Source organism: Brugia malayi (assembly GCF_000002995.4).
Source record: "Brugia malayi strain FR3 genome assembly, contig: Bm_v4_Chr4_scaffold_001, whole genome shotgun sequence".
Classification (NCBI taxonomy): Eukaryota; Metazoa; Nematoda; class Chromadorea; order Rhabditida; family Onchocercidae; genus Brugia; species Brugia malayi.
Window position 1 is genome coordinate 5,224,896 of NW_025062478.1, and position 27,676 is coordinate 5,252,571.

Consider the following 27,676-nt stretch of genomic DNA (forward strand, 5'->3'; position numbering starts at 1 on the left):
CCTCTAAATTACCTCTTCATACGTCTGTGCCTCTCGAATTCAGTATTCCCTGAGTAATCTCTTCATTCTTAATTATTGCTGAGTAGAGGCATACGCGTTTTACGGCATTCTCTTTTTTCTTTTGCCACATATATTTTTACCGCCACTACTAATATGTTTTATCTCGAGTTAATGTGGCGATAAACAAATTGAGCATGAAAATTACCTCTATCATGTCCTTTGAATAAAATACCTAATGGTATGAGCTTGAGAAATTGAAGACATGATCCCTCAACATGTGAGGTGGCAGAAGGAAGAAGCGATTTCTCTCGAGGAAAAACGTTATCCTCAGATGCTAACTAATTATTATTGATCTTTGATGATTGAACAGTAATGATAGCTTATGCTCATAAAATTTTGTCTTTTTCTTGATACGGAGATCCATCGATAGACATCCAACATAACTGATTCAATTAAACTATTGCTAACGAAATATCAAAGAAACTGCCGCTTTATTGGCTAACACTTTTGCAAGAAATTGGTTGGAACGTCATTCAATGAAAGTTAGTTAAAAACAACGAAAATCCATTTTCACTTCCTCTTCTCTTTCTCCAGCAACTAATTATTTCAATCGAAAACCATCTGATTCTCTTATCTACTCATATCAGGAAATAAAAGTTGATGCCATCTTCTTGAGAGGAAGCGGAAAATAATGGTGTTCACGTAATGGTGTCATAACTTTTTCATCTTAGATAGATTCAAATCGATTAAATGCTCTCTTAGCTTAAAATTGACATTTCATAAGCTATTTATGCATCTTATTGGTTGAATTTTAAAGAAATAGAGTTCTTTTGGGTTAATTATGATTAAGAATGTTTAACTCTCAAACGTAATTACATCAATCCATGGATTTGTTGCATTTACTTCAATTGGTTCTTAAAAAAGAATCCTTAGCTTCAATTACAAATAGCAGTTTTTTAAACAAAAATTTGCATAATAAGTATTTGAGTATAACAATAATAATAATAAGGTTGCAAGAAGAACTAAAAGCATTCAAATTAAGTGCCTCTTTTTGGATGGGTGACTTGCGGAAGGGTTTCAAAGTAAATACTTGTGACAGTTTATCCGAGAAGGTCACTGTGGATGGAAGAAATGTGTTGCTGCAAGTTGAGAGGGATGAAGATTTTGTGATGCCCTCAAGGGTAAACCCGTGCTTGAAATATAGCATCTTCACGTTTAGCTACATCTTTCTGCTGCTTTCTGTTGGATTGCTGACTTTGGGTATCTGGGCGCAAACAGCTAAATCTGGAGTACTGTTCAGTTTGAAGAAGTTTGATTCTAAGAAGATTGCTCTTCTATTGGACCCAACCGTTCTCATTTTTCTTACCGGTATTATCACCATAATAATCAGTTTCTGTGGAGCTGTTGGTAAGTTTTCTTTGACAAATTCGACATCTAATCAACTTATAAATCTGATTGTGAAAAAAAGCTATGACAGAGAGTGTAAAATTAGGATATTGCAAATGAATTTGGTTCATTTTCTAAAGAAAATATATATTTTGGCATCTGATAATGATTCACTTCTCGAGAATTTATTCATCACTGATTATTTTTACTACTTTGCTGCTTTTTTATAAAATTGTTGAATTTCAGGAAGCTTACGAGACAACTGTTTCTATCTGATGCTTTATGTATGCATGTTGGGTTTCATAATAATAACTTATTTTATGCTAATTATAACTGCTGTATTTATTAGCCGTGTATTACTGAATGTGGTGGAGACGACGATCCAGGATACCATTATACTGTATCGTGATGAACCAGACTTGCAGCTTTTAGTGGACTGGATACAAACTACTGTTAAATGTTGTGGTGCTTTCTCACCTCATGACTGGAATAATAATATCTATTTCAGGTAAATATCTTCTAATTAGATTGTGAATTAATAGTTGCTTGATTTTATCGAAAGCACTTAGAGATGTACTTTAAGAGAGTTCTTTATTGCAAATGAGATGAAAGACTTTCTCATAATTAATGAGATAGGATCAGTCCTTATCCTTCTTATAGTTATCTTTAGATATTCAAATTTCAGTGATGCGAATATATTGAGAACATACGAGTCGTTAGAAGCTGGTGGTGTACCATTTTCTTGTTGTAAAGAAACGAAGTCAACAACGGCTTCGCTTTCAAATATGTTCTGCGGTATAGGTGCTCGTATACCACCACCGTTTGCACCGTTAGATGATAAAGGCATGTTTTTGCGGGATGACATTCATCAGCAGGGTTGCATCGAAATGATTAAGGAATTCCTGATCAGGAATATTTTATACATTACTCCAGCTATCTTTATCTTCCTTATAATTCAATTGTTTTGTCTTTTTTCTGCATACATCTTGCAAAATCAAATTTTTGAACAGCGAGAAGATTGGTATAGCACTCAAAAATTAAAAGTTTTTGTCTATGAGCAGTAAAATAGTCTTTCTATCTATTATAATCATTAAAACTGCTACTTTTTGCTTGTAAATTCTTGTTCTTTTTGTTATTTCCTATTAAATTTTATCTAAATTTGATAAAAAATTTTGGATTTTAAAGCAGCAACAAGTAGATAATTTAAAAGTAAATAATTTTAAATCAACTAAATTTTACAAATCAATTTGTATTTCAAGAATCCCTAACTAAAAATTCTCCAAATCGATTTGACTTTTGCCTATAACGAATACGATTGAAAAGTATTAGTATATTAATAGCAAACTTTATTGTTATGCTTTGGATTCGTATAGTTTATGTTATCAAAATTGTAATATCCACGTAATTATGCAATTATTTTTGTATTTATATCCGCCTTGCAACAAAAAGCAAAAGAATTATATAAGTAATATGATTAAATTTTATACATCTATGAGTCACTGATATCGAAGTATTATGAAAAATATTGCCAACGAAATAAAAAAGAAAAAAATTGGCCTATTTTGGTCTCAGTTTTTCGTTTCTCTTCAGAATGGCAATATTGTTTGGGACAGTTTTTGAAGACCAAAGATAACGAATTCAATGATAAAACATTTTAGCAGACAAAAAGCATTGTTGCTCATTAGTGTAAATTATATATTAATGCAAATTACAAATGATCAAAGTGAAAAACTCAAGTAGGATAAAGTAACCAACAAATTCAGTAGTTACAAATCCAACCGGAATAAACTTTTCGAAAATAGCCTTAGACTATTAAGCCTTAACACATGCAAAAAAAGAAGCAATAGATTTTAAACAAAAATTCTCAAATTTAAAAAATAAGTTATTGCAATAGTTAGTAAAAAAAAAAGCAATAAATGAAAAAATAGTTTATTCGGCTCAAATTGTGGAAGCGCAAAAATTGAAGCTTATATCAATTTATTCTACTATCTATAGATATTCTTAAACCGAAATGGAAGCCTAAATTTAAATAACTTACAGATGCATGACTGGATAAGATATAAAACTGGACTAGTCCTTAAATAGGACTGCTACTTGATACTCTCAGACACATCCATATTCGTACCATACAGTACCAATTTCTGAATCAGTGGATATGTCATTGTGATTAACATTCTCGTAGACACTAATTACCTTCTCATTCCGCTCCGCCTTATCTCGAATGACACTTCTTTCTTCATCTTTTTGACACAGCACGAACTCACTGTGCTCTAATTTAGGTGTTGATGTCTCCTTTGGCGAAAATTCGGCATTTCGTTTCGTAGGTGTCTGGAATTCCGAAAAAGAACATCATTTTGACAGTATAATCGGTTCTGATTGAATATCATGAAATAATAATATAAATCGTATGGTTTATTTTTCACATAATTTTCCTAATGACATAAGATATAAGTAAATAATTTTACCGTTCGTCCCTTATACGGTGGCGGTGGTGGTTTATTGTTAACTGCTGGTTGTTTTGTGCAATTTTTTGGTTCATATGTTGGAGGAAGTAATCTACTGTGCAAGGATCGGCCGACCGAATTTGATCGAGATAGAGGACGTGGTGGTAGGGAGGGCACATCTACGCCACGTTCGGAACCTGAGAAAAGCAAATTTTTAAATTCATTTCAGAAAATTATTTTAAACTGTTTGAAAAGTGTAGAAGTCACTACCATTCAAACTAATAACATCAACGGATCGTTCGTTGAAAGGAATAGTACGTCGCATCAATGAATATTCGGCATGAAAGACATTCCTCATAAAAGTCCGAGGAGAATGCGTCGAACTATCCTTGCAATCCGAATTTGCCTGTGTCCCTGAAATGGCACAAACCCTGAAATGAAATCTTTCCTCTTAACAAATCAATGCGAATTTATTATTCATGGAAAAGATGCACCATACACATCGTCCATGTATGATATATGTGGTACATACTTCCATTACCATTTTGTCGCAAGTCGCAGTTCCTATTGATAAGTGTTAATTCATCGGATGAACTGCAAGGCTGATCATCCAGAAATGAGCAATGTCCTGAATAGGATATAATCTTTTATTTGCTAGAAAGGAGCTAGTAATTTCAGGGTTTCTGAATAATTAAATTATGACATAAGCAATGAATGTATCAATTTTACTGCATATGAATCCGACGATAGCAAGTGCACTATCAAATGCAAATGAACTAGTAGGGTACCGCGCTAATGTTAATTTAGAATAGCATCAATATGAAGACATGAGATATGGTGCTTGGCTAAATGTAGAAAGTTAAACTAATCTGAAAGTCTGAATGTCGCATACCGACAAGTGTTTCAGAACAAGAACAGGTGAGCAAGCAAATCATACGCTAACAAATTTTATTTTCTGTTTGTAAGGAAATCACAGTACAAGTTGTTTCCGTACAAACATGGAATAGTTGATTACCGGATAAATAATTCGGAAAGGGAATGACATCTTTCCTCCTATAATAGCAATCCTCATCTTGTGCCAGTGAAAAATTTGCTCATTCATAATTTTAATATTTTAATCTCTAAATCATTTCGTTCATATTTAACAATCAATTTGAAAAACTTTGAAACAAATTCGGCAGTGCAATAGAAACTGAACCAAGAACTTTCAAACTTAGCCTTCGCAGTGAAATTCAATTTAGAGCATGTGAACAAATGCAAAAATATAGCGCTACGATGAAAATTATCGGACTGAAAAGGATGAAATATAATATTTCAATATGTAAGATTAATGCTTTAACTTCCGGTCATCCTTTTTTCCTTTTAACCCGAAACAATCAATCTCTCTAGACCATCAAAATATATCCAAGTATAAATTGTTTGCAAGACTATGCTCTCGTGTTGCTATAACGAATAAGTGCACAATTTTTGCATGCAAGAAAATAAAACGCAGGCAAATTATGAATGAATAACAATGCGACAATGGCGTAATGTGACATTAAACTTCATATCGTGCAGCATCAGTTGTAATTAAGAGCGCTCAGAAATTCTTCAACTATTAACCCTGAAAATATCAGTTTGGAAGAAATGCTAATATTAAAATATATGACGAAATTGAAGGTCGAATGGCATAATTTGAATACAGACAGTAAACAACAAATATGCAACAAACATAAAAGCATGAAAGATATCTGAGAGGATATTTCAAAACGGAGAAGTTGTCACTCTTGTCACTTATTTTTCTATAAGATTAAAAGATTTATTTGTAAACAACGAACAAATTTAGATAGGCCCAATTACTATAATTAATTTGTACTAACTAGTAATAAAGATAAATTTGAACTTTCTAACAAACATTGTCATAAAAGCTTCTGGGCCTAGTTGACCTTGAAATACGATCTTTGGGTGAAAAAATCAAAGGAAGAACGATCTCGGGCGATCGAAAGGCTGTTGAATGAGTCTCACTGTAACATTCATCTAAAGCAAAACTAGTACAGCGTTTCGGAATAGTAAAACTTAGGCTTTCATTTGGAGTTTTCTTGGAGCTAAGATACGAAATACTGCTAGAATCATTGCTGTAGTTGTTATCTTGGATGACTGTTTCCATACAATGATCACGAATCCTCGGTAACTGACCATTTGTAGAGGCCGTAAGCGGTGAATCTCGTTTTGAAGCTGCTGTCGTCAACGATTCCTTCGCTGGATAAGTGTTATTTTCTTCTGTAGAACCACGGTACATAAATTTTTCAGCAGAAAATATGTTGCCGCTCTCGCCAAGATTCTGAATTGGAATGGATAAATTCAAGATTTCAGCTGACAGAGGTGCTTTAGGAATTAATTCTTGTAAATATTTTATTTAGAAACTTCCGTTTTTCCTTCCTGTCTTGAAAATCACCAGTTTCTTTTTCTAGATAATAATTTACCAATAAGTTAGTTAATAGATATGTATTCGAGTTATTGATTGGCTGATGAGAAATGTCAATAAAAACAAAATTTAGTAAAAAGTGTTTTATAATCTCAAGGTTGCACTCAAACGAAACTATAAAATAACAAAGCAGTAATATCGTCATTATACCTTGGGAATGAGCGTTTTGACGGACACATCCACAGATGTCGGTTTCTCTTTGGTTACATCTTTTCTGTTGTTCAACATTTGATACTGTCCCATTATTTTTCCTTCTAATTGTTCTTTATGACTTCGTAACGACGATAATTTCTCTTGTAAGGTAACTCTCTCCTTCAAAAAACATTGCAAAATTTGTTTTACTTCAATTCTTCTGTGACATATCTTTGGATTAAATTTTGAAATTTTAAGAAGAGCGGAACAAAGCCTGGAAAAGGAATGAAGCAGTAAGGAATTATCATGTTTACTTTTACCAACAGAATGTTAAGTTAAAATCAATTTTTGTACCCTAAACAACATTACGTCCGAAATTTCAGGATGTAAAAAATTTTGAGCAGCACCTGAAAATCTTTTTGTACATTCTGATAAGTATCCTTATTATTCAATATTCTGCTAAGAAGGTTCTGGTTTTCTGCTAATAGATGATTAACTTGTCGATCCAAAATGCGACTTTCTTCTTCCAATGTTTTATTCAGATGTGCAAACAACTGAAAGTAGCCATAATCAAATAAAGTTATCAGGCAATGGTCTTCAAGCTGCCCTCACAGCAATAAGTTTATTATTATTTATAAATATTATTATCTCTGGAAACTAGAGAATAGAATTTTGTCTCAAAATTTTAAAAGTAAAAAAAGGCACAGGTAATATAATATAACAATAAGCCGTATCTGAACCTCAATTTTCTGAAGTAATTCTGTGATTTCTAAATTCCGAGCTTGTAGCTTTCGTTGCAAATCTTCAATTTGTGCTGTCAAACGTTCTTTAATTGTGCGCTGATTTTGCTCAGCAAATCGAAGCTTTCGTAATTCGTCCTCACTGAGTTGTGCATTTCGTGCCATTGAAATATTATCTTTTCTACAAAATTCGATTTTAAAACGAGTAATAAATTTTGAAAGTCTTACAATTAAACCCAAAAACACTTACCGTATTTGTTCATAAGTATTACGCAGTGCCATCATATCACTTCGCATAATTTTTATTTCACGATCACGTCGTTCGCGTTCCTCTGCAAGCGTTAATTTTAATTCCTCAAACTGCCGACGTTCGTTTAAAACTTCTTCGGTAGTTCCCTGTAATTATAGAAAACATTAAAAAGGCAAATTAAAATGTCCTCCAAATTTTCCTCAAATATATTGAAACATTAAAATTGCAGAAAACTCCTAAATTACTTCAAAAATATACTTTATGATTCTTTAATTTAATATTTAACAACGTATTATCATATTTGGCACGATCGTAATCAGCACTAAGCATATCGTGCAATGTTTGCAACCGGTCGTGATCCATTAGAAGTGCATTGTGCATTGATTGCAATGATTCCTGAAAAGTTCGCATATAATCGAGATATCCTGATTAAGGCGATAATTGTAAATATGAGCAAATCCCGACCATTTAAAACTTACGAAATCAGTTTTTGTGGCTAATTTTTCTTCCTCACAAATTTTAAGCTGTTTTTGCATTTCTGCATTGTCCTGTCTTAATAGCTCCTCCTGCAATAAATTAAGTTCCGTCAGTTTTAAAATTCTTCATGGTTTTTTTTTTTTTCTTGGATTTCCTTGATAATTTTGATTATGAGATTTAGCACTGTACAACAAACCTGAAGTTGAAGATTTCGCAAGGAAACTTGAAGTTTAGCGAGTTCAGTATGCAATTTATTGCGGTTTGCCTGAAATTTGCAAGAATGAAAATAATATTTTTAACAGCAATCATTTGACAAGACAAAAAAAAAAGCATATCTGAATAGAAACATTTTGTGGGCATGAAATCCTGATCTCCATAATGCAGTAACTTGCAAAAGAACTATAAATTGACTAGCAAAGATATCACCAATAATGATTCATACAATGAAGGGAATGGGTAATTGATTAGAATTAAAATAAAACACACAAAACGTAATATTAGAAAAAGATGGATGTCAATAAATGTTAAATTAAATATGTAAACAATTTCTAAATTTTATGATAAAGAAGCAAACAGTAGCTGTGACAGAGACAGTGATAATACTGATAACTCACGAACTTCCTTACGGGTCATTAATGCTAGCAGTAATGGTTAGTATAATTTATAAATAACACCACTGCTACTTCAATCCTATAATGATCTGTGAAAATGTTCAAGAGAAAGAATATCATTGCAAGGTCGTAATCATCTTTATCACTAACTCTAGCTTTTATCACGCAATTAATACTTTTATTGCTACCCTCTCTTAGAAACTTCGATAAAGGTAAACCTGCCCATTATGCATTTAATTTACAAATTTATTTAAAACGTATCAATTCCAAGGTGTTATTCTTGTCCAAACATATATTTCTTAATGATTATATTTCTTAAAAAAAAATATACGAATTTGAAACTAAAAATATACGAATCATGTTGAAAAGATGGGAAGAGATATGATACTCTGAATAAAACACCATAAATAAAGTATAAAATAACGAAGAAGAGTAAAAGAGAAAATACCTTTAAGACATTAAACGTCATCTGCCATCATATAGACTGCAAAGACTTTAGATTCAGATTACAATTTGCAAATTGCAATTCTAAGTTGTAATTAACAAACTATAAATCAAGCAAAAGCATGCTATAATCAGCTATAAGTGAAAGGAAGAAGTTTTATTAATTTGAAGTACATGCAAATAACTTACGGCACTTTGCTGTAATTCTTCCAGCTCTCTTTTCAGTGATGTTACTTCACTACATTTCAATGAATTTGCTTGCTGCATTTCACGAATTCGTTCTTGCAAAAGAAATACCTGCAATCACAAATTGCAGGTATTTCTTTTCCTGGTGTTGAACCTATTAGTCCTTTCAGTAGAAGAAGTTCATCACTTGCAAATAAAAATGCATACTTGTTCTTTGATATTTCTATTCTCTGTAGTTAACTGGCGTAAACGATCGTCACTTCCGTTCAAATCACTTTCCGATCGCCTGAAAGTCTATTTAATGATGACCCTTATGGTATTTACTTAATGATAGCCACTACAAACAATTAAGTAATTACGCAACTACAACATAAGTGTCATAAAACGGAAAAGTATAATTCTGAATGTTTTGCAAAGAGTGATATGAACTCATTCATTTAACGGTCAGATCCATTTCTTTTTCATTAGAAAGTTATTAATTAATGAGCTCATCAAATTTGACAGCACTTGAATATTGAGAAGTAATTGATGTAAGATGGCATAAGTGATTATAAGAATTGAGTCACACAGATACCCATTCATTTATTTATCACAGATAAAAGGGTGATAAAATGATAAAAGGAGGAAAATAGAATTCGGTACATTGGGTGGCTCAATTTTAATTACTCTAGCAAACAGAAAAGAGAATTGATAGAAAAGTGTAATGAAAAAGAATTGCTAATAAATGCATCAGATGATGATTTACTGATTACGGTGCTTTGTTGTAGAAGGTCAAAGTGAACAGTAAATGGATGTGTTGACGAAATAATTTGTGGTGTTTGAAGGACAAAGATGGAAAGTACGTTGATAGAAAGGACATATCACCTCGTTAAATAATTATCAGCACTGATTATTATTTATAAAGAAGCATATGTAAAAAAAGTAATCTTTATAATTTTAATTAATATAGAAGTTTAAATTTCGATTCAAAGACACTATATATTAATGACACGATCTTTGGGTAGAGCCTGAGATAAATGACAGGCTTGGAAAATAATAAAAGATAAAGGAAAAGGTATAAGTGTACCGAAGAATTCAATTAAGAAGGAAAAATTTGGCGAAGATAAGAAAATGAAAATAAATGATAATAGTTGCGATAATAAAATTAAGCTGATAAATTCGTCAAGATGGTAATCTATGACTGAAAACTTGATGAAATGATGAATAGAATTAAATCATCATTATCTGCTTAAATTCTTTTGGTTGGGTCATTCCTACAATACTTACTTGGAGATAATACCTGCAAGAAATGCAACACCAATTAATGAAGAGTTTTAGTTGAAATATAAATGATACTGCAACAACACTTATGTTAAGTCAATAATAATAGTAAACACTAACGGAGCACTGTTCAGTGACCACAAGGAACTGTAAACAGTATTTTACTAGCCTGTGGTCAGAAGATTGAGTGTGGTGCTCATTTTCCAGGAACAACACTTTATTTCAACACAAAATTTACACAGTATATTCAGCGATAACTTTCCTATTCCCTTTTTAATATATCTCATTTAAATAGATCAAATATAAATTTTGTGAATTTAATTAGTGACATAAACGAGAATAGGTAATGTTATTCGATTAAGAGGAAATAAATCAATAACTCAACCAAACTTGACACTGAATGGTATTACGACGATACGATGATTTATTAATTAAATTTCTATTTAGTTTATCAAGTCTGAAGACTTCAAAGACAGGTATAAGTAAAGGAACGGAAAGTTCTGAATGTAATGTCTAATATTCTTAAAGAGTGTAAAAAAAAGTCAAAGCAGAAGTCAAAGAGAAAAATTGCAAAAATGAAAATGACATAAAAATGACATTAATTACTCTAAATGTCGATGAAAGAACTAAAAAATCGACTAGGTCAAGAATAAAATAAACTAGTTAACACCTCTTGTCAATATGTAGATATTATAGATAACGTAAGTGAACTATTGAACCCTTTAGAAAACACTGGAAATATTGTGCAGTAAAATTTGATAATGGATTCTGAATCTCGAGAAGAAGCACTTCACACAAACCTCAGTCGCTCAATATCCTCCTTAAGATCATTTAACTCAGCGATTTGTGTGTGCTGTTGCAACCTTAGAAGATCGGCTTCCCGTCTTGCAGCTGTGAGTGCTTTCATGATAACATCATCGATGATTGTGATAATCCTCTCATCATCATCACCACCACCATCCTCGTCAGTAGATTGCACCATTTCTACTTCACATTTACCACCATTCAACTGAATTGATACACAGATGGAACGTAATCGTGATATCAAATCACTGCACCGTGATTTTGCAACTACCAAATCTTCCCGTAAACGATCCATCTTTTTGAGTTCCAATTCAAGCTGTAAGTAAACCAACTTGATTTCGCATCTTTTACTTAATTTTAATTATATATATGAATTCTAGTGATACTGGATTTCCCAAATATTACGAAATAAAGAAAATATTAATTTAAATTCTCAATTCTAATTAGATTTATAAAATAATTAGATTTGGGCATAAAATTGGATTTGAAAATTCGCAGGATACGTCTTGGATAAGTTTAAATAAGCTCTGAGATAGGCACTAAATTTTGCAGAATTTTTATTTTATTTTAGGGTGAATTCCGAATTTCAATAACCTCTACAAAATATTCTGGAATTTAGAGTCCAGTAGTGATGACCAGTTTTACAAGATCTCCTACGAAGAATAAAAAAAGACTAGCTGGAAAAATTAACTTGTCTCAATTGTTCTTTCAACTTGTCTCAACAAATTTAAAACTGTTAAAAACAATGGCAGAAGAGCACCTGTTGATTAAGCTGTCGATTTTCACTTTCCAGTTCGTTTACTCGACTTCGGCTTTCCATTACCGCTCTTTCACAGGATTCAAGCTTTTTCTGAATATTTTCCATATTCATTATCTTTAGTCTATTCTCTTCAATGTGTCCTTCAAGTCGTTCACTGATCGCCTGAATTCGAATTTAAAACCCTTTTGCAAAATCAAATTCAATCTCAAAAGTAATTTAATGAAGAATAAATGAGATTTCAATTAAAGTAATTAAGAAGAAAATAGATGCTTACTGGAGGTACCTTCAGCTAGGCCCCTAGCAGCACCAAAATAAATTTTTGTCTGAAAATTCGTAGATAACTTCACCCTCTTCATTTCATAAATTTAAAAATCCATGAAATTCATCAGCTAGTCCTGTTTTGTTCTGGGTCACTGATATTATTATTCGTAGTACTTCTGCGCTTTTCATTATTTAAAACAATGATGACAAAAATGGAAACTTCGATAACTTCAGCAAATATACGAACAAACCTTCTGGATGTTTCGCTCATTTTCCAACAATTCCTTCTGCTTTTCTAAATTGTGCGCAGTTTGTTCTGTCTCTTGCAACTTACTTTTCAGCTTTCCCATATCAGTTTCTGATATTTGTTCTCTCTCGAATGCTTTTCTGAGCTCTTCGTCTGCTTGGATTTTTGCCTCTCGCAAACAGTTGATTATCTCTTCTTTAGCTTCCAAAGTTTCTTGCAACTCCGAAACCTACAAATTCTCAAACATTAATCTGAAATATCAAAATCTTTTTTACTGCATTCACTTTTCATAATGATTAAATAAAGAAGATAAAGGCATATACATAAATATTTCGAGTTAAAGTTTAAAATTTTAGCTCTAAAAATTTATTAATTCTCCATACTGCTTTAGTAAGATCATTTTTCTGCTCATTTTGAAAGTCGGAAAACTTCTTCCTGGCCTCCTGCAAATTCTGTTGTGCTAAATCCCGTTCCATTACCAATGTATTGCATAGATCGCAAGTCTAGAAATCCCTTTGCAAAATAAGTTTGGAAATATCAAAATATGAAACATTTGAAAAATGCTATGCCAATTGGACTAGCGCTAAATTATACGTTGAACCGTGACAATAACGTTACAATCTTTGCTTCTTGGATACATAAGTACAGTATTAATACTTTAATTTCAAAAAAATAAAAAAATAAATAAAAATTCAAGTGATGAAACTTCGTCATCCTACCCCTCATTAATTAAAGTAATAAAAAAAAAAATAATAAGAGAGATACCTTTTGGTATTGTGAAGTAACTTGTGATAAAGTCATTTGAAATTCCTGAACTTGTTGACCTAACACTCCGCATTCCTCCTTCTTTTCTGATAGTTCTATTTCAGTTCGCAGCAATTTAGCATGAACTTCGCCCAGTTCTTCGCAATTCCTAAATGCAGAAGTTTTGGAAAAATTTCAATTTGCTGTATGAGACTAACTGGAAAGTTTCAAGTCAGAGATTCTTCATCTGTCATTTAGTAGAAGTTTCTAGACTCGCCAAAGTTTTTTTACAAAAAAAAAAAAAAAAAAAAATTAGAATGACTTCAAATCGATTCCGTAAGTATTTTTATTTTTACCGATACATTACTGGTGCTTCTCACTGTAGAAACAAAGTTGAACAAATAAGTTTAAACCAAATCATCAGAGTGAAATTATCAACAGAAAAATCTCTTAACTCAGATTTCAGTTAAGGAAAACATTCAATAATTTTCACTTAGCATTCTCGAGCTTCGTTCTCAACTTCCTATTTTCTAATTCCAGTTCCAGAATTCGTTTCCTGTCATCGTCAGCCATCTGACTACCCAACGATTCGAAATCCTCTCGTGAACAATGTTCATTCTTCTCATTTATGGATTCCACCTTTCGTTCCAATGCCAAGCTCTTCTGCTTTTCAGTTTTTAGTTCTCTTTCTAGACGACCGTTCTCTACCAACAAATGTTCTATTTTCTCATGGTCCTGAAGTAAAGCTGAAGTAAAGCAAAGCAAGTAAGAAATTGCAAAAAAAAAAAAAAAAAAAAAAATCGTAGTTCTACAAAAATAAATGAACTCGAAAGAATTAATAAAAAGTATGGTTTGATGAAGTGAGAAATTTAGTATTATTCTATTTATTTCTAAGTGAAAAATTGAACCTTAGTGATATCAGCAAGATATTGTTTTATTTGATATTGATAATCAGCTAATTTTATCTCCATATCTATGTGACTTGAAACTTTCCTTTGACATTGTTCAAGTTGATTCTCCAGTATCGAGCAGGATTCCTGCATTAGTTCATTCTCTTCTTTTAACTGCTGTAAAAAAAATGTCAGCTGTAAGCCTGCGATATGAATAAAACTGAATAAAGAAATTACGTGACCAGAAATCTAAAGAGTAATGAATTATCAAAATTTAAAAAGAAATTAATTCAAAAATATTTTTTTAAATTTATTCCTTCAGAAACTTTGAGTTTCAAAAGTTTAAGTTTATTTTAAAACTTCAGATTTGCAAGAAAGAGAACACAGAACATTAAAGACCAAACTGATCTGATCTAAAAAAATAAACAAATGTTTGAAACAGAAATCTTCAATAATTAATAAACATTTTCATTTCAATGCAAAATAAAAGGTTTACCGTTACTCGAGATTTGAAAAAATCTAGATCTGATAGCTTCTCTTTCAATTTAATGTTATCAGCTTCTAGCTTGTCATAATTTGCCAACTGAAAACCACAAATTGAAAGGCTGTTGAAATTTCATCATTTAATAACAAAACACAACTTATTCGAAACAGATCAGTGCTCGAATGTCCGAAGCAATTAATGTGATTGTAGATATTGCCCTAATGAAGTAATTTCATATTTGAAATTACATAGCAACTTTATAGATAGAACAAACTTTACAAATGAAAACTTATGTAATTAGTTAAATTTTGGTGGGGAAATTAATGAAGAAAGGACAATATAAGAGAGATTTAGAAATGGCTGGAATGGAATTAATGAAATAATTACAACAACAAAATTTAAGACTAGCAGCTGACCTTATGCTGCAAACATTCAAGCTCATCGCGGTAATCCTTTGCAGCACGAGCATCTTTCACAAGTTCCAGTCGTTCCTGCTGCATTTTTAGAATATTCACTTCACGAGCTTCCGCTTCATCCTTCAGCTCTGCTATCATCTCCTCTCGTTCCTCCCTACAACAACTATCACTTATCAACCATTCCATTTCATATCAATTATTTATATTGCTCATAAGACATAAGCATGAAAGTATTACTTACTTAAAATAATTCCTGCAATTTTACTTCAGACTAACCGTTATTTAAAATTAAGCTAATAGAGATTGGTGTTACATAAAGATCGCCTTCAATGATCTCATATGAATCGAAAAAATCGTTTAAATTTTTCCACTGTAAGTTAATGATACAAGCTATCAATAATTCCGACATTATATTCTTCCGGGTCCGATCATACAATTTTGCATTCCCGAAATTTTGTTTTAGCATATTCAGTTGTTCAAATAATTATTCCACTTTGTTAGGAATTCTTTTGCTGGCATTTGTAATAGAATATGCTAAAGATGGAACTGAGATCAAAATAGGATAAGATTTTAACGAAGATTTTTAACTGATCAAAGTTTGATTTCATTTTTGACAGTTTTTTTTTAGAGAACATTTTGATGCCCTTATAAATCGGATTCATTCTAATGAATAAGCCATAGAACAGGATATAATCAATGTTTGGGTTGTTGACTAGATGAAATACCCGAACCTCGATCATTCCACTCGAATGTTGCAAAACTGGGGAAAGAAGTATAAAAAGTGACATAAGTCATTACATCAAGTCACCACATCTCGCCGAATATGGCTGTACAGAGCATATCTCTATTTATAGAATTCTCAAACAGTTCACGTCAGTTATTGATCTGAAATTTCTACGTAAACATAGCTTACATCATATTTCTTAACTTTCTAAGCTCGGCTTTAGCGGATGCAAGCTCAACACTTGCGTGTCTTTCCATTGCGCTTGGTGATGGAATACGGTCCTCTGAAATTTTCAACAATTTTCAAAAATGATTTAGAAAGAGAATATCATTATTTATATATCTAAAGACAAGAGAGATGTCATATATACCACATCTACTTTCTGATACTTTTGTTGTTCTGATCACTTCACTGGACACTGATGAGGAGCCAGTAGTCGTACTATTCTCATCGCTTTCCTTTAATAGCATTAATGTTTTGGAGTGAGAAAAAAAGAAAAGAAATCAAAAGACGTCCCATAGATGAATAGAAATTGAAAAATGACTTACGACATATTCGCGCTGAAAGCATCTTTAAATGAGATGCTCATGGAAAGTAGAATAAATATATTTTTATCGCATTTTATATTCTTTCCTTCATTCTCAATTATACTTTTTACTTTTTCTAATGGGAAATAAGAAACAGACGAAAAAAAAAGAAAAAATTTCTATTTTTAATTAGAATTTAAGAAGCAAAACTAACTCGTTCACCGGACATTTCATACAATCGACTGGCGTACATATCACGTTCCTTCATAATACTCTCTAAATGAGCTAATAACACTGCTTTTTGATGGTCTTCTGAAATCAACTCTAAGGCTTGGATGTTAAGCACACAGTCACCTTCTTCCGCTACCTGAAATATCGTCTAATTTGTTGAATCGTTTAAAGAAAAAATAAGATTACAAAACAAAAGTAATATAGTATATATGAGATCTTCATAACGAGTAGTAATAAATCATAGATCATAAATCAAGGACATGCTTTGATTTAATCCTGAAGGCAATTCTTGAACAATCAAATATTAGAATTGTTCGACATTTACCAGAAAACTCTGTAATCTTTCTTCCACTAAAATTTGCTCAGTGATTATACTTTTGAGAATTTTTAATTAATTTGTAAAGGTATATTTTCTCAAAATTAGCTCAGTGGCCTATGAGTGATGAAGATTATGAAGTTTCTCAGCAATTCGTCCCACAAAAACTTCCGCTTTTTTAGCTGAGAAAAAAAGAAATGAAATTGATCATTTTATAGGATATTTTAGAGCAAAACGATCAAATTTAATTGCCTTGTAAATGCTGCATTTTTTTTTTTTTTTGCATTGTTTGCATTGAAATAATATAATAAAAGGAAAAAAATAAAATGAAAATCGTTTTGGAAATTTCGAAATTTCATTATAAAGTAGAAAAACTAAAAGTAGAGAACGCTGTTCTGTCTGACAAGGTAAATAACAGATAATGTGTTGGCTGTTGTCTACTAGACAAATAAGTATCCCGAATATAACAAAACGAAACAAATAACTTATTGTTTCGAAACGGAATTGATGGTAATCAAATACTTTTAACTTGTTTTGATCAAATAAGTTATATTTTTAATGAAATACACTTGCGAAGCTTTAATCAATTTTAAGTTTCAATTACACTATTTTTATGGATAACTTCTTTTTTTTAATGCTTTAGAGAAGCTGTTGTGATTTACTTTGTTAAAGGTGACCGAGTAATTACTTAAGTAACTGTCCAATCTTTGCTAAATTGACAATGGTAAAAGTAATGCTACTATGTGAAAAATTTATTGACCTTTTTAATTTGATTTAAAAGTGCCGTTTGGAGCTCGTTTTCCATACGTTTGATACGTTCAATAAATTTACCACGTTGTTCACCCTGTACTGCACATCCCAACAATAATAGCAACACATTGTTTACATCTGCTTTACAACCATCTGCAATAGTTTGAATAGAAAAATGAATTCCAACAATTTACCTTAGTCTTGAATAGTTTTCCTCTTAGCTCGTGTATTAAGCATGCTCATATCACTATGATGCATTTGTCTTATCAAAAATCTACTGATATGTTTCTACTTGTGAGATCTCATGAGAATAATTTGAAGCTATTCAAAAATAAGTTTGAATTTTGATTGAAATATGAAAAATAGAGAAATTTATTTTTTCCAAAGAGCAGAAGAAATAGAAATAAGATTAATTGATTGATAAAAAAGGAAAAAATGTATTCACAATATCGAAATTTCGAGAATTGCTGATGGGAGTCGGAAATGGATATAGTAGTAATGGTGTCTAACACCTTCCTCCAAAAAAAGAAAAGTAAGTCAAAAAAAGTTACGAAAAAAAAAAAACTGAAAAGTTAAAAAATTACAAGCACTAAATTTATTATGTATACCTACAGAACACGATATAGTTATTTATTCACATGTAATGCCCTGCGGTAAATGATATCAAAAAATAGTTTGACATAGAAATTTCGATGATAGTAAATAAATGGAATTGGAAAAAGTACATTTGAACAGTGATGAAAAACCAGTTGAACAATCACGAAATAAATGTTAATCTCATCCTCTCCGCTGCAAAATTCATCTTTTTTTTTCGAAGGAACAGAAGATAGAAAGATAGGAAGATCAGTCGGCTGTTTAAAAAAAAAAGAAAAATTGAGTTGTAACGAACACAAATTTGAATCAGCGATTCGTTGAAGATTACAAATTACTGCACTAATTTATTTTAGCACAGAAATTACAGAATTAGGAAAAGATATTGTGGATCCCTTCCTACTACAAAGGTCTGATCAGATCAATAATTGGAAATGTTTTTGGTTTGTTAGCACAAAAGAAGTCATATGAGAGAGAGAGAAAGGGAGAGAGAGAGAGAAAAAAAATTATATTTATTATTAAAATGAAAGTAAATTAACATGGTAGGATAAGTGGAAGAGAGTGCAAAGCAGGTTTAATAGTCTCCAAGAAGTTCTAAAAAAATTTGATTCCTTATTGAATACAAATGATTTAGAGAAATGTGATAAGCTTTGAAAGCACATTCACGGGTGGAAACTATTGACTCAATTCATAAAGTATTTCAAATATTAAATGAAAATTTTATTCGATCGATATTATTCTGGTAACAGTTCTATGTTTTACTAATACTAATGCTAATACTAATAGCGATCTTATAGTCTTCCTTGCAGACTGTCATGAAATACTACCTTGTTTCCAATTGAAGTGAAGAACAGTTAGTTCAACAACTCTCGTCGAAGGTGAAATAAGGTAAAAAGAAAATACTTTTATATTCTGGACTGATTGTACTCTAGCGATTATCTGACACAGAATTAGCGACTGTCTTTTGCTGCCCCACTTCTGCTTATTAAAAGATTGAGGAGTTACGAAGATAAGAAGTTTTGGCTTATGTGGTCCTGCTACATACCCATCAAACTTTATTCTACTCTTACCTAAGGTCAAAAATCCATTGCTTGAGAAGTTTGTCTGAAATTTAAATTCAAAGCCTTTGAATTCAGCAGTAACGAATTAATTATATCGGCTTTTCTGATACTTTTTATGCCATCAAAATATAAACGATATCACTGAGAAGTTATAACTATTCAATCAACAAAAGGATTCTGTCTTCCTTAGCCTTCTCTCTTTGCTAACTTATGCAAGACGCTTATTTCAAATGATTTACCTTTTCATTCAAAGAAAAAATGAATGAAACTAATGAAACAATGTGCAAAATAATTTACAACCCTTTTAATGATGGCTCATTCGAATAACCATATGACCATTCATTGGAAAGATAAGTAATGTTAAAGGTCAACATTTGTTTTGGAAAATTTTTAACTGGTAGGATAAGGGAAAACAGAGGCGCTGATTTGTCGGAATAACTCAAATGTAAAGCAAATAGTCAATAATTCTTCCTATACCTTTCGATTTACCGCAGCAGAGATATTAAATAGGATGGATGGATGGATCAAATGGATGATACTTTGACTCACACAGTGATGTGTTTATAGTTAGGCTCTTCTACTATAAGTGAAAGTTACTTTATATAAGGTTCCACAAGATAGCTAACTTACTACAATTACTTATCTTTTATCACTGTTTATCACTCACGGATACAACTTAAAAGTTATTTTCTATGTCATTCCTACCAACAAACGATAGCTTATACTTTCACTCTTTTAATACCAAATGATAGACCAAATCATTAATTAGATAATTCGACCATTATTAGAAACTATTGTTTTCTTTTTGGAATGATTGACAAGAAAATTTGTGAGTTGAAATTTCGTGAATGAAGTTTAGGTGGCAAACTCATTTCATGTTAAAGAAACACATAACTTAATGAGCCATAAATCATTAGACATTGGTATGAATAATAATGAAAGGTGGAAGTTATAGAGAAGTGAGTGGCCAAGTTGTTTTAGGTAAGCTAATATAAGGTACAAAAGGAAGCATAATAGATTAAAATTGTCAATGGAGTTGTGACAAGATGAGACAGGAAAGATTCTCATGATACTTTCAATAAAAGTAATAATTAAATGTAGAGATTTAAATATGACGCACTGATATGATTACAGGACACAGAGATAGTAATACTGACACTCTCCATGTCTACGCTCTCTTCGCATCTCATAATAATCCGTCCGATCCGATTCTTTACTACAAAATTCCTTTATACAAATCGAATCATACTTCTTAAATTTTATTAGTCGATCTTCACAACCATATAATTCCTTCAAAATTCATTTATCTACTTGTAAAGTATCTCAAAGAAAATCAAATTTATTGTTATTATAAGAATGCAAAAGTTTCAAAAAGGAAATATTTTCCAGGTGTGATTTTCATTGCCAACAATGTAACATAGACCGATTGTCGACAAAACGAGAACAAAAACAAAAGATAAGTTTAACTCTTATTGGCATGAAAGCAAAATTGCAAAAAAAGGTAGAGAAGCACATGTGCAAAAACTTCATTAATTTGAAATAATAAAATTAAAGAAAAGGATGGTTGAGAGTGAAATAATAAAGAGAGGAATAAATTTTGTTTATCATAAGTAAAACAAATCTTTTATTCCTATATTGGTCTAGGAGATAGAGTTAAAGAAGGTGTTATACTCTTCGAGAATAGATGAATATATTCCGTTGTTTCATTAATATGCCATATTTATCAATGAGAAAAGAAAGGAAGGCAATGGCGAAGTGCGGTAAAAGGGACAAGAAGATGAACGAAATGTGTATGAATTCCTAAACAAATTTGTGGTTCATATTGTTTATATCTGTCCTCCAAATAAGTTCATAAACTTCAGAATTGCTGAAATAGGATCAATTGTTATTAAACCGTTAGACACACTCATGTGATATGCAGATGCATCATCCATATGTGCAAGCAATTCAATAAAGTATATTATAGTATGAATGAGTGCAGTGAATTCATACTTTCATACTTTTAAACTGATCAGTAGAGAAATGCGCATTAATAAATACTTTTAGGTTAATATGCAAAGAATACTCAAAAAATTAAAGACATTTTCTTTTGCAATTACAAAGGAAAAATATGTATTAATAAAAACCAAATTACTACAGTGAGATTAAAGCAATAAGTTATAATTTGGTAGAATGATTTAAAGAATTTGCGCGATCTTCGCCTGGAAGTTAAGTAAAAGCAGTCTCTTAATGCATATTATTATTCTAAGGTAATCATCTAAAGGAATAAAAATCAACAGGAAAGTAACATGACCAGGTAACCTTGAGAAAATAAACTATAACCGAGTAAATAAGGATTGGCAGAAGTAAACCGTAAACGGTGACCAACTGACCGATTCCGTTCGGTATATGCAAATGTAAGCCAGACAATAGATGAGAGAGAGGGATAGATAGAAGCTTTGTGCAATCGACCTTTTCGATTCGATGGGGTCACGCTGCATCCCTCTCGTTTTTTTAATATATTAAGATACCAAGCACAGGTGAGCTATGGTAGACAAGCATTGCTTGCCTCCAATAAAGCTTGTCAAGCAGAGATAAAGAGAAAGCTTAATAAGCCTTTGTCGTTCCATATTGTAAACAAATCCTTTAATTAATCTAAACTCTTTCCAGAATTCTTTGTGGAAGTAGAAGACGAAGTTTAAGGAAATAAATTTAATCATACAGCTCCTATCTACATCATTACTATTCCTTGTATTCTACAGTCTTTCAAACAACAAGCTTAGCTAAGCTTGTTAAAGGCCAGAATATTTGAAATGATTTGCTGAGTGGGTATAGTTCATTATCAGAGTACATTTCAATGTCGCATATCAGATATCATCAGCTCGCATAAAATTTCTTTTTCACCTCTGTCCGATTGTTTCAACAACTGTTCAACAACGATCCTTATCAGATCTAATAACAAACACTCATATGGTAATAAAATATATGATGTCGAGAATAATGAGAAATTTTGAAAGAACAAGCTTTTCTTTTTCTCTTTCCCCTTCTCTCTCTCTCCCTCTTTCTTAGCACTTTATTGTATAACACTTGACAGTTAAAATTTGCTTTTTCAAAACATCTACAAGAATACCGCACATATATCTTTCCATGTGTAATGCAATATCTGCGCGGAAATATGGATTGCAGGATTGGTGACAGTTTGATGTAAGACTAAAATTAAAAAATTTCTAGTTTAAATAAGTGAATAATTTTTACTTAATATTAATATTATTCGACATGGTATTTGAAATAATCATTTGCTAAAAAAGAAAGTGTCTACACTATCAGAATGATATGTACGTGAAGAATTATTGATGATTTACAACTAAAAGTGAATGATTGACGAGGTAACTTTACTTGTTATGAAGAATACTGAGATATTGCCATATCACAAAAGTTTTATCATAGCGATTAAGATGATCATAATAGAAAATTCCAATTTAAAAAAAAAACTATTTATTTCAAAATTAGTGATGTATTTTTATATCAATTGGAAGAAAATAATGAAAGTGAAATAACTGATAATATAAGAATCAGGAAAAATTGCACTGATACCAGAAGTTTTCCGGAGATTGTTGCTAATAAAATATTAGAAAATATAAAAAAAAAGTTATGATACATCTAATAATGATAATATCGTGAATAAAAAAACAGAAGAAACAAAACTATGAAGATTAAGTAAGAAAAGAAAACGAACCGGCGTACGGGTTCCGCACGATCGTCAGGAGATCTGGTAGCGGCATCACAATCAGTTTGTTTAATTGCTTCTGCAACGAATAATAAAATTTATAATGGCACTATTCATTCTATTTCAAAGAAACTGTAATTTTGTTCCTTGCTGTAATGCAATGTAATTCATTTTCCGCCATCACCTAAATTGCCCAGAATCTTTTCCTAATGATGGTGGACTTTTAATTAGTCTTTTTCATTTCTATCATTTTGAGCTACCACTAAAATATATACCAATGAAATAATCAAATCTATATGCTAAGATTATATTCTTTGAAATGCTATCCCAATAGTCCCTCGGCAATATCGGATATAATAATTTTTCTTATATTAATTTTTAGCAATTTAATTATAAATTTGAGAAATTTATATCGGTAAAATGTTTGAGAAATCCATTCTGGAACTGATTATTTAGTTGTCAAAACTCTTCAATCTTTTCAGTTTATATTTTACATCAAATAATTAACTTATTAAGCAATAAGGATGAAAAAATTTGAACTGATAACGAAGCGTGTTTGAGAATTCACTGGTCTAATCATCTTTCTATCTTCTAAAAAGTCAGGATTTCAATAATTCCTTAAATTAACTAAAGACATCTATCCTCATTGTCACTAATTATTTTCAATTTGAAACTTCGTTTAAATAACACTGAAGGTTTTCTAGGAAGTATTCAATTTACTCACATTTCATTTTACAAAATAATTAATTTTACTTAATGTTAGGAACAAGTTTAAAACTTCTATGAAACGAATGTTTTTGCTATGAGATCTGTTAAAATTGTAAAGTGACGTATCTATTCATCAAATTGATCTAAACTGGTGAGCGAATAGCATTGATATGCATACGTAAGATTATAATTATATAAGTGAATATGTATGTGAGTGCATATTTAATTCTTGTAAGAGTTTTAAAGTAATTGAAAAAAGAAACAACAATTAAAGTTTTAATTCATATACCTGACTTGCTTATTTTTAAATGCTTTAATACTAAATTAACTGTATTAACACGTATTTTACATTATTAAATTGATTTCTCAATTTTTTGAAACGATAATCTTAATTTTTAGTGGTTGATTGTTTAACTTACCTTTGCGATCAGAATGTATGGAGTAGTTCAGTCTTTTATGTAAAGCTAATAATATATAGAAATACTAAAGAGTGGAATAAAACTACGAAATTCTAGAAGTTATTAAATAAACTGCTAATATTAATTCAAATATTAACTGGACAGATTGAAATAATAAAGAAGGTATGAATATTTGAATATAAATATTTTTAGCAGAATTATTTTAGAAATGTTATGACCATGGATAGGGTAATGTGAAATCGGTCATACTGCAAGGCCATCCTTGTTAGGTTCGATGTTGTGTGTCTGTGACAACAACAATCCATTAAGGGTACTAGAGACAGAGGAAGGAAGATACTTTGGTTAGGGCATCTTTCTCACTACAATAAAACATTCATTGCATTGATTGATGAAATAATAATAATAACAACTGTATTCTCAAGTAAGGCTCACCCAGAAGTACCACTATCACAAGTAAACTTTCAAGTGATAACCTATCTCTCAGATAATTCTTTTATACAATATTAAGCAAATTTCTTAATAATTTGTATGAATGAGACTGATAATATTAATCATTATAAAGCAATTTCAAAAATACATTTTATTCTAAAATTAGATAAGAAAGACTGACTAATGACCACTGACTTTTCTCTGCTGGATATACGTGTTCACAAGATAACCTTAGAATTTTGAATTTTTATGTGCAGTAGCTGACGAGCTTTTGGGACTAATTTTTAATCTAATTAAGAATACAAATTGTAATCTGAATAAGTCTTAGTTTATTGATTTTGAGGTGAGAAAGAAGCTAGTTGATATTTTAAAGATTGAATTTATAAAGCATGCAGCTTTTAAATGAAACTTTTAATTGCCCAAATTTAAGATTACAGATAAAAGTTGAGAGTGAAAAGGATGTTGTTAGCTTAGTTGAGAATATTTATGCATCAATTGTTTTATTTAGAATTTTATTATTTAGTAATGTCCATCGAAATAAACTGGAAGAAGGAGGCTATTTGTAGTTGTGCTAAATAAGTATTACTATTATCATCTATCTATCTTACTTCAAGAAACACTGGTCACTTAATGTGGAATTATCAGTATTTTCATACTATCTGGTGGACAATTTTACTGAAATTTTTATTTTAAATGTTTTGCTAAATAAAAGAGGTCATAACGGTTGAATAATGGTCGTAGTAGTAAATTAGTTAAGTGAATTAGTTGACGAATTATCAGGTTAGAACTTATTATGTTCTCGTAATAAATCATCGACTACTTCTCAGAAATGAAATTACTCAGAAAATGTTGCAGAAGTGATCTCCTTCTAAGCAGTTCTAATCATAACTTCATCTGAAAGCATTTGTCGCTTACTTTGTATTAATAAAATAAGTGAAAGAATTGAATATAATTAAAAATAATAGGCAAATAAACTTTTGAAATATGCTTTTTTCAATTTTATATTTCCCTTTTTTCTTCACATCACAATTAATAAATAATCGGTTGATTGCAGTATGTCGTATAATAAAAAAAACTAGAATCACTTTTAAATGACTTATTTTTATAATAATTCACAGCAGCTGAGAAAAAATCTAGTTACAATTGAACTACGTATTTTAAACGATTCAAAAATTTGGAATTAACAAAAAAGTGCCACAATAAATTTATCAGATAGCTTTTAAAGAAATTGCTAGCGAAACAGATTCAATCATAAAATAATTCAACTTATTATTTTTTATTGACCAATTTATTAATTTTCATAAAAATAAAATTAAGCTATCAATTTTTTTTTCACTAAGAAGAATTTCGAGTGGAAATGAAAGGCTAATGAATTTGAATAACTTTGGAGAAACTTTAAAAACATCAGATTCATTTTATTCTTTGAGAATTATACTTCTACAAATTGATAATATATAAAAAAGACTTATAAACAGAGGAAAAAGAATGATAAGTACTCGTTATCATTCGCACCATCTTCACTACTCTTTTTCCAATCAATCATCTGACTCTTTCGTTGTCAGACAAATACTTACACAAGTACAAATAACAAAAAATAATAAGTCAATTGGGTAAACAAACAAACTGTATATAATTCGAGTAAATTAAGTTTATTCCTGCACTTAATTATTCATATGAAAGAAACAATCAATTGGCTATCTGTAATATCTCATAGATTATGATGCCATATTACTGGTGGATAAATTTTTGATGAGACAGTTTCTACCGTTATTATCGATGGAAATTATGAATTTCAAAGAAGTTATGAAAAGTTCTCTCTTCTCTTTCAGTTCATCCAACTACCAATACTCATTAAACTGATGGACAAAATGCCTCTAGATGGTATCCATTATCCATTTTTCGATAAAGATTAAGCAATGATGAATGACAGAAAGTAAACTGATATTTAAATTAAATTCAAATTTGACTTTAATCTAAATTTCTGCTTTAGAAGACTTACTCGATAAAATTTCCGAATATTCTCCAGTAGCACTAGGAATCTTCTCAAGCTGGTTGTTGTATCTGAGAGTGAATTTTCTTCACCACGCATTATTATCAAATTTAGTGTATTCGGTTCCCTGCAACGTCATCACTTTTCATTTATTTGAAGTTGAATTTTTTTTTTTGTATTTAAGTTTTTCAGCTTTCTTTTATTGATAACAAATCTATTGATTGTTTTTTATGCAACAAATGTATCATATATAGACATAGTGGAAGATAAAACAAAAACATTCCAAATTAGAAAGTTAATGTCTTTCGAAGAAGTAATTTTAATTATTATTTTAATCTCCCTAAGAAACCTTCCGCCTTTGATTTTATTGAAATTATATCCAATGAATACCAAATAAGTGAGGTGAAGTGTGTATTTGTAAGAGAAGAGTTTCTGACTCAAGCAAATCTTAAACAAATGAATATTGGGTGGAAGAGTGGACACTACATTAAGCGAAAGAGTGGACATTGGAGTGGTAATTGGCTATTTGTTTCCACAAAATGCAAAATCATTAACAATCTCTCTTTGCAAAGATAACAAATTATAGAGGATTTCTCTGTTATTTGTTATGTTTGCTTGCAATAAGCTTACACGAAAACGAAGAGAAGGCTGAAAAGGAAACCGTCGCAGAGTTCCGAAAACCGTAAAATACGTCCGCGATATTTTTCTATTCGCCATGCCACTTCCGGAAGTAATGCGTCTGATCCAATAATGCAATCTCTAAAGCGATTAAATGTTCCAGTTTAAGTTTTGTATTTTGGGTTTTTTCAAAGTTTTTGAAAAAATTCTGAATAATTTTGTAATGCAGAAGTTTCAGAAAGAATGATTTTACTTTTATAATACTATTTCTTATAACTTTGATCCAGAATTTGAAAATGAAGAAAGAAAACTAACAGAATTAGTTGTGAGATTGATTGTCTATAACACCTAGTAATAATTAATAATAATAACATTTACTTTATCCATGCGCCAAGTGGTTCCTTCCAAAACTGCTCTTCGCTTTTCTCGTACTCTTCCTTGCCATTATTATACAATTGAAGCATGTCGTACGTTTACTTAAATATAGATGAAATCAGAACTTTGCTTGCTTACGTATTCATATAAAGCTTAATGACATGAAGACACTTAAAATATTTGTTTAACTGCTGATGACATTTCATAAATTCGTAATGAGATTAATGGAAA

The 27,676-nt window shown here is 30.9% G+C and overlaps 2 protein-coding genes across 5 annotated transcripts; one reads left to right on the forward strand and one right to left on the reverse strand.

The window, feature by feature from the left end:
* Positions 1 to 1,055: 1,055 nt before the first annotated feature.
* On the forward strand, positions 1,056 to 2,450 carry Bm10010 (Uncharacterized protein; the record flags this gene model as incomplete). Its single annotated transcript, XM_001901988.1, has 3 exons — positions 1,056 to 1,407; positions 1,633 to 1,894; positions 2,072 to 2,450. The coding sequence occupies 3 exons, from the start codon at positions 1,056 to 1,058 to the stop codon at positions 2,448 to 2,450; spliced, it is 993 nt and encodes a 330-aa protein (XP_001902023.1).
* A 1,039-nt stretch (positions 2,451 to 3,489) lies between these two features.
* On the reverse strand, positions 3,490 to 27,534 carry Bma-grdn-1 (Uncharacterized protein; the record flags this gene model as incomplete). Of its 4 annotated transcripts, none has more annotated exons than XM_043081694.1 (31): positions 3,490 to 3,714; positions 3,852 to 4,027; positions 4,101 to 4,244; positions 4,372 to 4,458; positions 6,006 to 6,150; positions 6,445 to 6,606; positions 6,834 to 6,980; positions 7,167 to 7,347; positions 7,417 to 7,562; positions 7,675 to 7,812; positions 7,896 to 7,982; positions 8,090 to 8,158; positions 9,138 to 9,245; positions 9,342 to 9,420; positions 11,195 to 11,514; positions 11,959 to 12,120; positions 12,471 to 12,695; positions 12,850 to 12,969; positions 13,232 to 13,379; positions 13,704 to 13,945; positions 14,119 to 14,277; positions 14,597 to 14,683; positions 15,001 to 15,154; positions 15,914 to 16,007; positions 16,095 to 16,182; positions 16,466 to 16,618; positions 17,559 to 17,701; positions 22,916 to 22,985; positions 26,462 to 26,579; positions 27,083 to 27,211; positions 27,449 to 27,534. In XM_043081694.1, the coding sequence occupies 31 exons, from the start codon at positions 27,532 to 27,534 to the stop codon at positions 3,490 to 3,492; spliced, it is 4,392 nt and encodes a 1,463-aa protein (XP_042937628.1). The 4 variants fall into 4 exon arrangements, with proteins under 4 accessions (XP_042937628.1, XP_042937629.1, XP_042937630.1 ...); XM_043081695.1 differs by having other exon boundaries at positions 4,363 to 4,458; XM_043081696.1 differs by lacking the exons at positions 22,916 to 22,985; positions 26,462 to 26,579; positions 27,083 to 27,211; positions 27,449 to 27,534 and having other exon boundaries at positions 17,559 to 17,603.
* Between the last annotated feature and the right edge of the window lie 142 nt (positions 27,535 to 27,676).